The 13,679-nt window shown below is 42.7% G+C and overlaps 1 protein-coding gene across 1 annotated transcript in view; it reads right to left on the bottom strand.

Moving 5' to 3' along the window:
- GPC3 (glypican 3) overlaps nt 1-13,679 on the bottom strand; it is a 280,435-nt gene that overhangs the window by 131,245 nt on the left and 135,511 nt on the right. The window contains exon 3 of the mRNA XM_077826537.1: nt 6,056-6,750. Within this exon, the coding sequence (XP_077682663.1) occupies nt 6,056-6,750 (695 nt within the window). The remainder of the gene's footprint in view (nt 1-6,055; nt 6,751-13,679) is intronic.

Raw genomic sequence — 13,679 nt, 5'->3', positions numbered from 1 at the left:
CTAGCCCAAATCTGCTGTTACCCACAATACACTGTAGCACGGTCTGTATCCGAGAGCTCTTGCGGCTGTCACCGGTGAGGACCTTGGATACACTAGAGCAGTGACAATTGCAACGAACTTTAAATAAGATATACTGAACATTGTTCCTGGGACATTGCAGGTGTGGGGGGAGGAGGTGCCATTGTCCCTAGAACCACTGGTAATAGGAGATTCTACCTTCCTCATCACACTCGTCACACATCCACATGTAAGCACAATCTAGACCACAGTTAGTATCAGGAGACTTCACTAAGCCCCTATGCTATTAGGAAAGGCTAATACTGTACTGATTTCAATGGGCTTTAGGTCAGACCCTTACATCTTGGTTGAGAAGTGGGAATAGGCCACACCTTATTTGTGCCAATTACAAAAAGGTACAGGATTGGCACGGTCCTACCACACAGTTTCACAACCAGGATTAGGACCGTGTCATGTTTCGTGCTTGGGGGAATTCAATCTGCGACATACGGATAAGGGCTAGGCGATCATTGAGCAAACGGGGCACGTAACACAGTTTAAATTAGTAAAAATGGCACAATGCCAAGCACAGCTCAAAATCTATTTTCATGGCCCCAAAACAGACAAGAATTACTTCCAGTGAGAGCACTACAATGACCTATATAAATACAGCTCTTTTGTAAACAGCAGTCAAGAATGACAGGAACAAACAGCTAACAGCGGCCTTCTTATAACTGGCTTTAAGCAAACAAGGATACGATTCTCACAGTCTCCTCACACACTCTACCATACCTGTGCTGAGCAATTCAATCTTGTCTTTACAACTTTCCTTTGCAAAACAAGTCTCATATTACTGCATTCCATTTGTCCCTGGTGTTTAAAAAAAGCCATGGTATTTTCTGAACAAGAAAGCCTCACAGTTTCCAGAGAGGTTCAGAAATTCACACAGTATAATATAAAAGTTGGGTCACTTCTAATAAATAATAAAACATTCCCACATCTGAGATATGTAGCCAAGATTGGGAATGCATTAGTAGGAAAGAGGACCCCTTACCTACTGTAGTGATGCAGAACACAGAATACCAGGGTGGGTGGATTTAAAATCTTCTATTTTAGTCCACTTTTCCTTTTGTACTTCAGTTATTTTCTAATTAGAGGTGCATTCTCATTGGTTGATATAACCATTAAACCATGTTGACTTACAACTAAATAGAGCTTTTACACTAGATTGGGTACTTGGGGGAGGGAGGGCTAACCTATCAGGGTACACTATAACCATATACATTTATCGAAGCAATTATATAGCTGAATATGTCAGATCCTTATTGATTGCACATATTTAGTATGCTAGAAAATGGTGAATGATTTATTGCTTATTTACTAGATAATTAACTCTTTTTTGGCTCACAATTTGTGTCAAGCCGCATTGGGATGGTAACTGGAACTTAATTAAACACACACAAACAGCAGATACAATTTATTTTTATTAAAGAAAAACAACCTTAAATGTTTGCATACCTAAACTTCTCTTATAAAAACATGATTCACATTTACAATTAAACGATTTAGTAAACAGAGGGATTTACTGTAGTCAGTGAATTAAACTGAATATTTCAGGTCAACCTGGGAAAAATTTCAAATATGCCTAACAGAGAGTGACTGGAGCTTAAGTTCCTGTCGCCTAAGTCTCTTGAAAAATGAAACAGTCTCCTCAGTTACTTAGGCTGCCCTTCAAACTTTTAAAAGTAGGAGATCTCGTCCCCTCTCTCCTCATTTTTATTCACAGTCTGGAAGAGAGAGACAAGTTTTCCTCTTTTTCAACTTCCAATCTCTCAACTTTGAATGAATTGTCCAAATGAAGTAAATATTCCTTCTGTGCCTGCAGAAGAGGCTACCGCTGTCCGAAGCTGGGTCAGCACTTCAGCAGCCTCTGGTTCCGGACACTTAGCTAGCGACTCCCCCAGGTTCAGTGGTCTGACTCGCCTTAAAACAGCGTCAGCAAACACGCAGTGCTCCAGTGGCACCTTCCGCCCTGAAAGGTGTTATGGGTGGCACGAGTGGCTGGTGATTATTAGACGCCCAGGTCACAGCAGCATCTTCACCAGCAGCTAGGCGTCTACCCTGGTACTTTGCTTGATCCAGCCGCCTCTTTCCTGCCTGCAGGTTAACTGTGGTGTTGGGTACTTCTGTTGTCAAGGCCCCTTGAAGTTCTTTCCAAATGTCAGCGGCATCTCCCCGCGGTTTGTCCAGGGCTCTGGAAGCGAGTTTCGGCGTATTCAGCGTGTCTGCCACATGGCTCTCTCCTCCAGTCTTGGCTTCTGTGGCCGTGGTCGTTCCATCTATTTGGTCCCAATTTTCGTCACAGTGGGCCAGCTCTGAACTCACAGCTCAGAACAGTCGACCACTGAATTCCACTGTACGTCCTGGGGGAGAATCAGTCTGGCTCCGCCTCCTCTCTTCGGCGAGGCTGAAGCAGAGTGGTTCTCCTGTAAGGATTTTGCTATTTCTGCACAAGACGCTAGCTAAAAGACGCATCAAATGAGCACTGCACCCATATGTTACAAGTTTCAGGTTCCCTTTGTTACCTTCTTCTCGACTTCTTCTCATCTTTGCTACATTTGCAGCACTGTCTGTGACAAAGCTACACAACTGACACTTGAATTTTTGTTCACAGTTTGTGACAGCTTTCACGGATACTTCTTTTAAGTACTCTGCTGTATGGGCATTTCCTGGTGTATCAATTATTTCCCTAAGACAGACCCCCCTCTTTCTGCTGTCACACCAGCACTTATTGTTGGATCATTGTGTACATTACTCCACACATCAAGGCTCACGCCAGGTCTACACTATAAACTTACATCAGTATAACTACATCGCTCCCCGCACCCCTGAGCGAAGTAGTTATACTGACCTATCCCCTGGTGTAGACTGGAGCGCTTCTCCTATTGAAATAGGTACTGCCTCTCAGGGAGGTGGATTAACTACGCCGACGGGAGAAGCTCTCCTGTCAGCATTATAGTGTCTTCACTGAAGTGCTTCACTGCACCGCTGCAGCTGCTGCACTGTAGTGTCTTACGCATAGACCTGCCTTCAGATTAACGACTTTCCCGTCAATGTTTTTTGCACACTGTTCCGTTCCCTTTTCATACCCTGTATCCAGCAACCTTCCAGCAACGTCTTCTCTCCCAGGGGGAGTGTAACCTGGTCATAATGCATCCGATGAAGTGAGCTGTAGCTCATGAAAGCTTATGCTCAAATAAATTGGTTAGTCTCTAAGGTGCCACAAAGTCCTCCTTTTCTTTTTTCTGGTCATAATGCTTGAACCATGTCAATGAAAAGTTTGTTCTGAACAAGGGGAAAAGGAGAATTTATTGCATAAATGAACCCAGCAATCTTTTCATCTAAGGAGTCTGCCTGGAATTTGACGGTCCTGGTTACGAACTCAACCATGGTTTTACTGGATGATGAAGAAAGTATTTTTTTCGATACGGGTAATTTACTGTTTGACACCTGTTTAGTTGCAGCAGATGATTCTGAAGTGCACACATTGCAGATGATGGACATTCACAACCTCTTATGTCTAAGATGGGCTCTGAAACAAAATCATAAAAACAAGTCATTCTCACTCCCTGAGTATTACTCAATGCGCTGCTTTAAAAAATGGGATTGTAAATGAAAGATTCCTCCCACTGTAGCTGTTTGTACCACTGTTTCAATGATTTAATTTATTCTAAACCCAGTTAATAATAAATCATAAGATTTTCAAAATCTATTTAAACCCTTATTTGTAGCAACATACCAAACAACTCAGAAAAAAAAACGTTTTCAGAAAGTTTAAATTCATAAAGGCCTAAATAAAACTTTACTTTTAAACAGGTTATCTTCACCTAAGATATTTGGTTATATAGAGCAATAAAAAATCATGTCAGAAGTCCAGCAGTAATCGTACAAATGTACTTGATAAATATTCCCACAAACTAACATACCCATTATATTCTGACCACTAACATTTTGAAATTCAGAAGCAATCAATCAATCCACTTAAAACACAAACTTATGACCATAATCTAAGTTATCGTCTATTAGCATAGTAAGGACATGTTAGGCAGTCCATAAGAATGGTTCAAAAATAAGTTTACTAACCAGCTGATTCAGGTTGTTCAGACATGTCCACATCATCATCTTCAAAGTCATTGCCATCTGAGGAGCATTTTCCATAATGCTGTTTCATTCTGACAGCCAGTCCTTACATCTCCTCGGCACACCATTTAAACTTTACATTACACCCGTTCCTTTTTCACCCAGATGTACAGGAAATTCTTGAAAATATTCCCAGAGAGGGTCTCTTTATGACAGCTCAGTGGTTTGAGCATTGGCCTGCTAAACCCAGGGTTGTGAGTTCAGTCCTTGAGGGGGCCATTTAGGGATTTGGGGCAAAAATTGGGGATTGGTCCTGCTTTGAGCAGGGGGTTGGACTAGATGACCTCCTGAGGTCCCTTCCAAGCCTGATATTCTATGATTCTATGACCTGCAGACACAGCAGGTTTTTTCTCCAGTTCCCAGGTGTTGCAATCAATCCCAGAGGCTGCGCTCTAAAGAATATTGTCCCTTCTTCCCACAGCTTTCACACCACTGTTGCTCCTTTCCAGCTGCACACTCCGCTCCTTCTCCCTTGTTACATAACTCCCCTGCCCCTCCCCCCAGGAAAACAAAAGAACTAACAACAATCCAAGACTTTTGCTCATGTAGCCTATACGCCTTATGCGCTGCAGTACTGTACGTGTTTAGAGACAGAGAGGGAGGCAGTTCAGAAATTAATGAATTTCTGCTTGTGTGTCTTTCTGTGTACATGTGCAAGGAGACAGAGCAAGGCCACTTACTTGAAGTGCCCAGAACCATCTACCCCGGTCGTTTCTGATCCGTGTTTTTCCATGGGCTGCAGAGGAAGTTTCCATGGTGGGTGTAGTCATAAATATTCATAATTTGAGAACTGAGCCAATCAGAGCTCAGATAGGGAGAAGCTATAAAATAGGATTATGACACCACCCGGGTGGGCTCAGTGGAGGACACCAATGAGAGACATGATGGTGTCTCCTGGGGTCGGAGGCCAGGTTCCAATGCCTGTGTGGACTTTGCCAGTCTTCTGTACCGAATAGCACAGACTCTGGGGCCCTCACTAAGGGATCAATCCCTTAGTACAAGAATGTGATTTACTCGGATATATTTATAAAACTAGATGTTCCCTGCCCCTCATTCTTTCTTTCTACAGAAAAGCAACCTTTCACTCAAAAGGTTTTGACAGAGGCTCATGGATTCCGCATATTTATTTTTACGTAAATATTGTTAGAGATTATAAGTAGTTTAGGCTTTGACATATTTTATATTAAATTTAGATTTCATTTGAAACAGGATTAGTTTTTAAAAAGAAAACATTATAATTTAAACACCCACATCAAAAAATCTCATTTAAATAAAAGAAATCTGAAAGACAAAAAATCATGGATTTGTATCCACCCCGGACTGTACCATACAGGATGTGCAATCCTTGGTGTTTGGAGCAACCAGGCACCAGACAGTTACTGTTAAACTAGGAAGGAATATGGTCCCTCCTCCACCATCTGCCATGCTTCACACCCCAGCTGAAATCCTGTGGATCCCCCATTCATTTCCCAAGATGTTCAGCATCACAGCCACACATCTCAAACTGACACAGACTGAATGAAGCTCCTTTCTCCAGGTGTCTCATATAACCTGAAATCAACGGATGGGAACTGCTGCTGAGAGATCCAAAGTGGGATTCGGTCACCACTGCACATTCCCAGCTCCTGACAACCCAGAGCCTGAGCTGGGAATTAACCCCAGTTCTGTGATATGGCAGGTTCAGGTAAGTCTTAGAAGTCAGAACGAATCGGGGGAGGGAGCCTGGGGGAAAGAGTTGCTTGTTTTAATGGAAGTTTTTCTAAAATACATGAGGCTCCACATGTTCAATGGATAGCCTGATCACATGGAAAAAGATGGCTGTAGCAAAGAGGACATAGCAATATTTAAAAGAACTCACTGTTGCGGACAGCTTCCCTCCATTCTTCTGGACATACACGACCGAGTCTTGTATCAACAAGAAGAGACTAAGCAGGACATGCTCCATGTCATAGATTCCATACATGCCTTTGGTCAGCCCTTCCAGGGATCGAATATATTCTCTCCAGTAGTTATCTATCTCCACAACACTGGCCAGGCACCCTTGCATCACAACACTGCAGTATCCGGCACAAGGCTTCGCCATCAGTAGCCCTTGGCAATGAGAACAGTACCACATCCTCAGCAGCGCGCGTCCACATTCCTTGCTGAATTTTAAGTGGTCGGTAGTGTTTATGACTTCGATCCCCAGGTTGAGTGCTTGTAGGAAGGCTCGCGTGGCCTGCAATGACTTTGATACCTGGGTCATCATAATCTTGGGGTAGTTACCAAACACCCTGAGGTCCCGCCTTGCTACCCGCAGGCATTCTATCATTTCTCCAGAGGGGTCAGGGAAGCCTGGGTTCATCAAGTGTGAGTAGACTAAAGGGAACAAGCTGTCAAAAAATTCATTGACCATGTCATTCACATTGATGTCAGAGCCCAGTATATAAAGCGAGATATCTGTAAAAAGTTCTCCAACAAACTTAAGAGCTCTGGACCCCATGTTCTGGTAGTGGTTCCTAAACATGGTGTTGGTGTAGTTTCTTGCATGCCGTACTACAATTTCGAAGGCTTCTGAAAATAAAAACAAAACAAGGAATTAAAAGACAAACTCTGAGATGGGAGAACAAATACTGTAATATGTTTGTTGCTAAGACTGAGGTCCTATTCACACTGCTGTTCATCCACTGACTCATATCCACATCTGTAGCTGTCACTGCTAGTGTAGAACTATATCAGATCAGAGGAGTGTATAAGATCTGAGGAGTCTATAAACTCTTTAAACACCAGTCACATTTCAAACAACAAAAGCTCTTATTTAGTTAAATTTCAGCTTTTAAAGAAAATATTGATTACAAAAATGGGCTAGGATTGCAAGTTCGCTCTCTCTCTCATATTGAATTGAAATTAACAGGAATTCTGTATCAAGTCTCTTAATTTAAGATGGATACATACTTGACACCAAACTGTATAGTATGCCAAATCAGGAAATATTAAATGCTGACATTCTGCCACAGAAAGGAAAATATTTACAGGTTCATAATGGTTATCAGGATTTAACTTTCTGCACTGATTCTTCTTTAGAGTTTTTTTTTTAAGTCACTTTAATTCTTGTGAAAGGTATTGGGGACTAAATTCTCTGCTAATGTACATTAGCACAGCTCCATTGACTTCACTGGATTCATACCAGTTAAGTATCCAGTTCCACTTCCTCCCCATTGGAAAAGGAGTTTATCCACGGAACAGGCCAATGAAGGAGCATTTCTCGAAAGAAGTCAGCTGAGTATCCATCACTGATCCCTCTACGGAAACAACCAGCAATGGTGCCAACCATGAGGGTGAATTTTTGTGAGGCTCACCATTAGGTTCTGGACTGACACCACCAATTAGTTCAGACAGAGCAGAAAAGGCTACCCAATACCACTGAATTTCACTGTAGCTCCCTAAACCACATTAATGTCACATTAAGCAGAAGTAAATGTTAAACAAAATTCTATATGCTCATGAAAACATAAGAATGGCCAGATCAATCATCCGTCTAGCCCAGTATCCTGTCTGCTAACAGCGCCCACTGCCAGACGCTTCAGAGGGAATGAACAGAACAGGGCAATTTTGAGTGACCTGTCCCCTGCTGTCCAGCCCCAGCTTCTGCAATTGGAGGTTTAGGGTCTCCCTCAGTTCACCAATCAGTGAAGTGCTGCTGAAAGTATAACAGGGGGCTCTCCTCAAAAAAAATTTTCCATGTGTGACATCTTCTGGGGAAAATACTCTTCCTTCCCTTCCTCTCCAAATCCACCCCATGCCTTGCCCACCCCACCCCAGCCAGCTGCCCAGGTTTTGGTGTCATTTCTCAAGTGAGAGAAAAATCAGTGATTCTTCTACCCCCACGGTCTCCTCAGCAGTGGGTGTTGTGGTGGCTGTTGGTGTGGGAGGGGGACAGGTCTAGGGAAGGCAGCGTCCCCTAGCTATGAGGGGTGGGGTTGAGGGAACCCTGCCTGGTGCATGTGGGAGGGGTGGAGGGAGAGCTACTTGCAGAGTGAGGCTCCACTCAGCATAAGAAAAGGATCCAGAATCAGGCCCAAAATGGTAGCACTGTGACAAACGGCTGCCCGGGTTCAGAAGGCATCTCCCAGGCTTTCCTTGCACTCTGGATTTTACCTGCTTTCCACCAGGCAAGTTCCTTAGGAACCTTCCAGCCCTAGGCAGACACCTAGAGTCAGGTGACCTATGAAACCCCAGCCCTTGTGAATGGAGCAACAGACTGAGCCCTCACAAATTACGTTGCAAAATGGGGTATCCTACTCGAATGCCTGGAAATATTAAAGCAACAAGGGTTCATAACATGAGGAGCTCACCGAACTATTAATGTTTCTTTATTTGAAAAGTCAACTCCTCCCGCCTTGTGTTCCTTTCAAGTTTTTCCATGTGAAGTTATTCATTCCATTCAGATGAAGTTATCTGGAGAGGATTCAATATAGTACTTAGACATCTGTATTCAGGGCCAAACTGCCTTCAGATATACACACACAACTCCCACTGACTTCATGAAAGCTGCATATGTATTTCTGGAGTCAGAATTCCACATTTTCCCAATCCTCTCTCCAGGACCCAGGGACATTCTGCATGTATTTCCTTCACACCACAAACAGGACTAATTAAAAGCACCTCCGGCGATGGGCTCACTTAGCCGTTGCGGTCTAATTGTATACCTATCAGTATTTTCCTGCTCAAATGGTATCAAGGTGCTATACCCCCAGTTCCTCTCTCTCGGTATGCAAATGAACAAGTTAAAGAGGAGCACAGATCCCCGCAGACAGAAATGTAAGTCTTCTTTATGCTAAACAGCTACATTGCTCTAGGTCCCTCATCCTTCAGGGTACTATTAATAAAAGGATAAAAATAACGACCAGCCTCTTGGTTCACAGGTCGCTGACACTTCACAGCATAATAGCTTTGATCTGCGTCCGTCTGGAAACATGAATCCAGGCTCGATTTGCATGAAAATTATTCATGTTTAATAATTGAAGGAAATTTTTAATTTTTAATCCATAGTGTTCTTTTCCCATTTGTTAAATCTGTGTTGGAGCAGAACGGAAACCGATGAATGCTGGCTCTCGATACCAGCGGGATCACAAGTTACGTCACTTTTCCACAAGATGGCTGCCATCAGCTAGATCAACGACCAGCCCTCTGCCAGGAGATGGGCCCACTTGGGGGAGAGGCACTATCATATATTAAAGAGATCATTTCTTAGACTGTAAGGGCCTCAGGGCACGGACTGTGTCTTGATCTGTGTATATACAGCACTTAGCATGCTCGGGCCCTCATCTTGATTGAGATCTGTAAATGCTACTGTGATATAAATCTTCAAGTCTATGCAAAAAGCTACATTACAAGAATGTTAAGGCTGAAAATTCAGGTAGCCCAAAGGTTAGGAAATGCCCAATTAGGATTGCGTATGCAACCTTAACCCACACCCGCATTAATCCATTATGAGAGTTCTACCCAGCCCCATGGAAGATGTCTGCAGCACAGCCAGGTAGAGAACCTGCACTGCGTGGTGTCCCTCTCATGATGCAACCGATGGCAGGGGCCCTGTACAACCCAGAGCACATGTATCATAATGCTTCTGCACAAGGAGGACAAGTTAAGGTTGTGCCAGTAGAAACGCCTGAAAACAAGAGTTTCTTTAAATAGGGCACGGAGATGAAGAAACTTTTTTCCTTTATTCTGGAATAAAGCACGGCAAATAGCTTCTGCCTTGACAAAAACTACAAAGCACCTTTTGGGCCAATGTCTTTGGGCGCCTTGTATAACCTTTACCAGGTTTTTCATGCTGTGTCTCACCATTCACTTTTAACCTCTTCTCAGTTGGTTGCCTCAGAAAAGTTATCCTTCTTCCCTTTTCCCATACCTCTGTGCTTTGCAAGCTAGCATCAGAGCTAGGGGAATATTCACTGATTAGAAAATATTCAAAACTCTTATACAAACCTCCTACAGCTAGGGATGCTTCAGAGAGGAATCAGGGAGAGTGGTGTAACAGAAAAGCAAGCACTCAGAGACCCGCTGCTTTAAGGTCAAGAGACTTACTTAATTTTTTTCATAACAACTGGCAAAGAGTCTCTGTTTTTTGTTTCTTGGAACCTTTGTATTTACCCCTTTGAGAAAGTAATAGGGAAGCTGAGGACACGTCAGCACCTTGATCAGCATCCTGCTGCCACATTAGGAAATTTAAAAAGTTACCCAGTGAAGGCTCACAGATCCAAATTATTCTTTCCCAGCTCCCCGCTAAAAAAATAACACCACATTTTCTGTTTTAAAATATTCCTCCAAAACCCCAGCTAGTTTTAAAACTGACGCCAGCAAGTGACCCACGGTCAAATTCCAAGTACTTCAAAGAGGAGAAAACTTTTGAGCTTCGATCCCCTGTGAGCTCACAAGAATGGATCAGTAGGGAGAGTGGAAGGGAGGAGTAATGCTGCAGATCCCTGGACTTCTCATTCCCAACAAATTCAGTGACCTGGGTTGGCTGATGGTAAAAGTAGTCCTGCTTAGGACATGGGGTGGTTGAAACTCTTGCAACTTTAGTTGAAGTAAGACAGTTTTATTTAACTTTCTAAAGCTGTCTAAAACATTTTCTAAGAGACCAACTCAGGGTGGCTTGCAGGTCTAGCTACGGCACAATGTTCTGTAAACAGAACAATGACAAAAATCCCTGAGAGCTGACAGCAGTGACATAAATTCTGTGCTTGGAGATGCCCTCAGAACTTCCAATGGACATGGGTATCAAAGGACAAAATATGGCCCACCAACTCTTTAAGGGGGAAGTTCTATTTCGGGTATCACCATAAATTCCAAAAGGCACAGACAATACACCTTGATCATGCTGTGCAATTTTTAATCTGCTTTTAAACTATTTCTCTGACAAGAAATAATTGTATCAAACACCAGGGGTTAAAGATGGCCATGGAGATATCTTTCTGGTGTCAGGGGATCACAGTTCAGGAATGTCACCCTAATCAGGGCAGTAGTTGTGCATATGCTTAATGTAAAAATATCCAAAAAGTGCTTTACAAATAGATATGCAAATTATACACTGAGGTCACTTTCATCCAGCACTTCATCCAGCTCTGGGGTAAAACATGGGAGTTGTTTAATATGACACTTTTGGTCAGAAGTGAAGAACACGGCTGTACCCAATTGAAATATGGAGGGAATTCAGACAGAATGTTAGCAGCAGTGTTGTCAGCTGAGGACAAAGCCTTCAGCATCACATTTGATGCACTTATGCTGTATGATCCTTTGACTACAGTAATACAAATAGGATGATATAAAGGGCAATTTATCATGGATGGCAGAGTACATGCTTACAAAAACAGCTGACCCCTTACTTTAGAGTGAAGGTAGCAGGCAACAGTTGGTTTGAATGGACATACTATTTATGCAATCAGACCTTCCATCCAGCAATTTAAGGAGAATTACTGCAAGGCTCAGGTAGACTGTGAGGCATGACGCCAAAGTCTGAATGACTTCAGCTACTTAAGTGCAATAACTCCCCAGAAATGCGGCGCATTGAGTGTCATATTGCCATTATGAAATGGAAATGATAAAAAAGAAAATAAGTAAAAAAGGTCATAACGGTCCATTGAGTGGGGAATATTGACATAAGCATGAAATCACTCTGCTCTCAGCTCAGATCATAAAAATATGTTGCTTAATTGAAAAGCCAGCTTTTCTGAAAAGGGTAGGTGCTCCCTTGAGCTGCAGCTACTTAAAAGGTCTGCTGCAGGAATCAGAATGGCTCAGGATTAAACTGGCAGGATCTTGACAACTTCTACAGGCTGCAGGCTCCGGTAGAGTTCAGAAGTACACACAGGCTGCAATCTTGCCGAGGTTGTAGGGCATGGGATGGGGGGAGAGAGACAGGAGAAACTGGTCTTCCCTAGTCAAGGGTTTGGAAGTAGAGTAGGTCCCAAAATGGGGTCCAGCAACAAAGGCTCAGAAGCAAAAGACCGGACCTGTCAATCTTTCTACAGCTGACTGAGAACAATATGGCTGCCGGGAATGCTGAAGAGATGTCAAAGAATGATGATACATTTGTTAAAATCAGAGAGACAATAAATCCCATCCAGAATTATACTGTTCCCAATTTCCAATATCCTAACCTCAGATCATTGTTTCCCCCTCTTTATAGTCCCAAAACAGAATCCACTGAAGTTTCCCTGCATAAACCCTAACAAACCTGCATAAGAAAGCATTAAGGTGACACACCTAATTGCTTAAAAGTCAGGAAATGCCAAAGTTAAAGGTGCGCTTGTAACTTTAATCTTGCCTCTTGTGCAGATTTATTACAATCCTCTTGATTATGTGGTCCAAGATAATTTCTCCATTAACACAAAATCTTCCACTACTGTAGATTCACATGTACAGTACTTCCTACTCGGTATATACCAAACAGAATCCACTGAAGCGGTTTATTTACAAGGTGCACAGACAATGAGGGAACACCTCTAGCAGAGCCTGCTGCACAAGCAATCCACCAAACATGGTGCATCTTGCAAATCTGCAGAAAAAAATTGCATGCGGTCCTGCAGATGGAAACTATCCTAGTGTCCATTACTTACATGCATAAACACATGCATAAATGGGGCAGTCATAAGCAGCTTTCAGTTATGCATTGGACGAACAAACAGATTTTGTGTTTTTCGTTACAAGTGCATTTACTTTCCTAGCTCTGGTGCACAAAACGTTACTAAACACAAAACAAATTTTGGACACCTTATCAGTGACACAGCCCCCACACAACAATATATCGTGAATATATATCACGTATTAACAATGGGAAACATTTCCCAACGCATGACATTTTTTCTTTTAGCTTTGGTTATAATCTGCAATTTAACTTCTAAGGGATTATTTTTGATTCACAACAGCCTTTTTGCCTCTGATTTCCATCCAATCTTCTACAAGCATGAAAATAAATAAATACATAAATACAGGCCAAAGGATGGCTAATTTACACACACTGGTTAGAGAGTACCCAGCAGCCTCCCTAGAATTAGGGTATCATTCTTCCACGGATTTGTGTCTTGGCTGTTTCAAACCGCATCAGAAACTCAAACTGGGATTTTCCAAGGAGACTATAAGAGTTAAAAGCCAAACTCGCATTGAAATTTGATGAGACTTGGGCACCTAACTCTTTTGCCCTTTTGAAAAACCCGGCCTCAGTGTACAAGTAATAAACCCAGAGGCAAATTTTAGCATTTTTAGGACTCTTCTGCTTTAACTTATGCCCCCTCATTAGTAGCTTTCCCTGCTGAGCCACACTTTCTGTCACCTTGGCATGTACGTTAACACTCATTTTGATCACCCAGGGAATGCCAAATCAATTCACATTTCTCTACCTTGTCACTGACACTGCAGTTTCCGTCAGCAAAGAACCAGGCCCTGGGAATTCCTTAGCCCATGGAAGAGATCATTCATGACAACCAGAGGTTTTGCTT

Source organism: Eretmochelys imbricata, chromosome 9 (assembly GCF_965152235.1).
Source record: "Eretmochelys imbricata isolate rEreImb1 chromosome 9, rEreImb1.hap1, whole genome shotgun sequence".
NCBI classification, from domain to species: Eukaryota; Metazoa; Chordata; order Testudines; family Cheloniidae; genus Eretmochelys; species Eretmochelys imbricata.
This window is presented reverse-complemented; position numbering and strand designations above follow the sequence as displayed.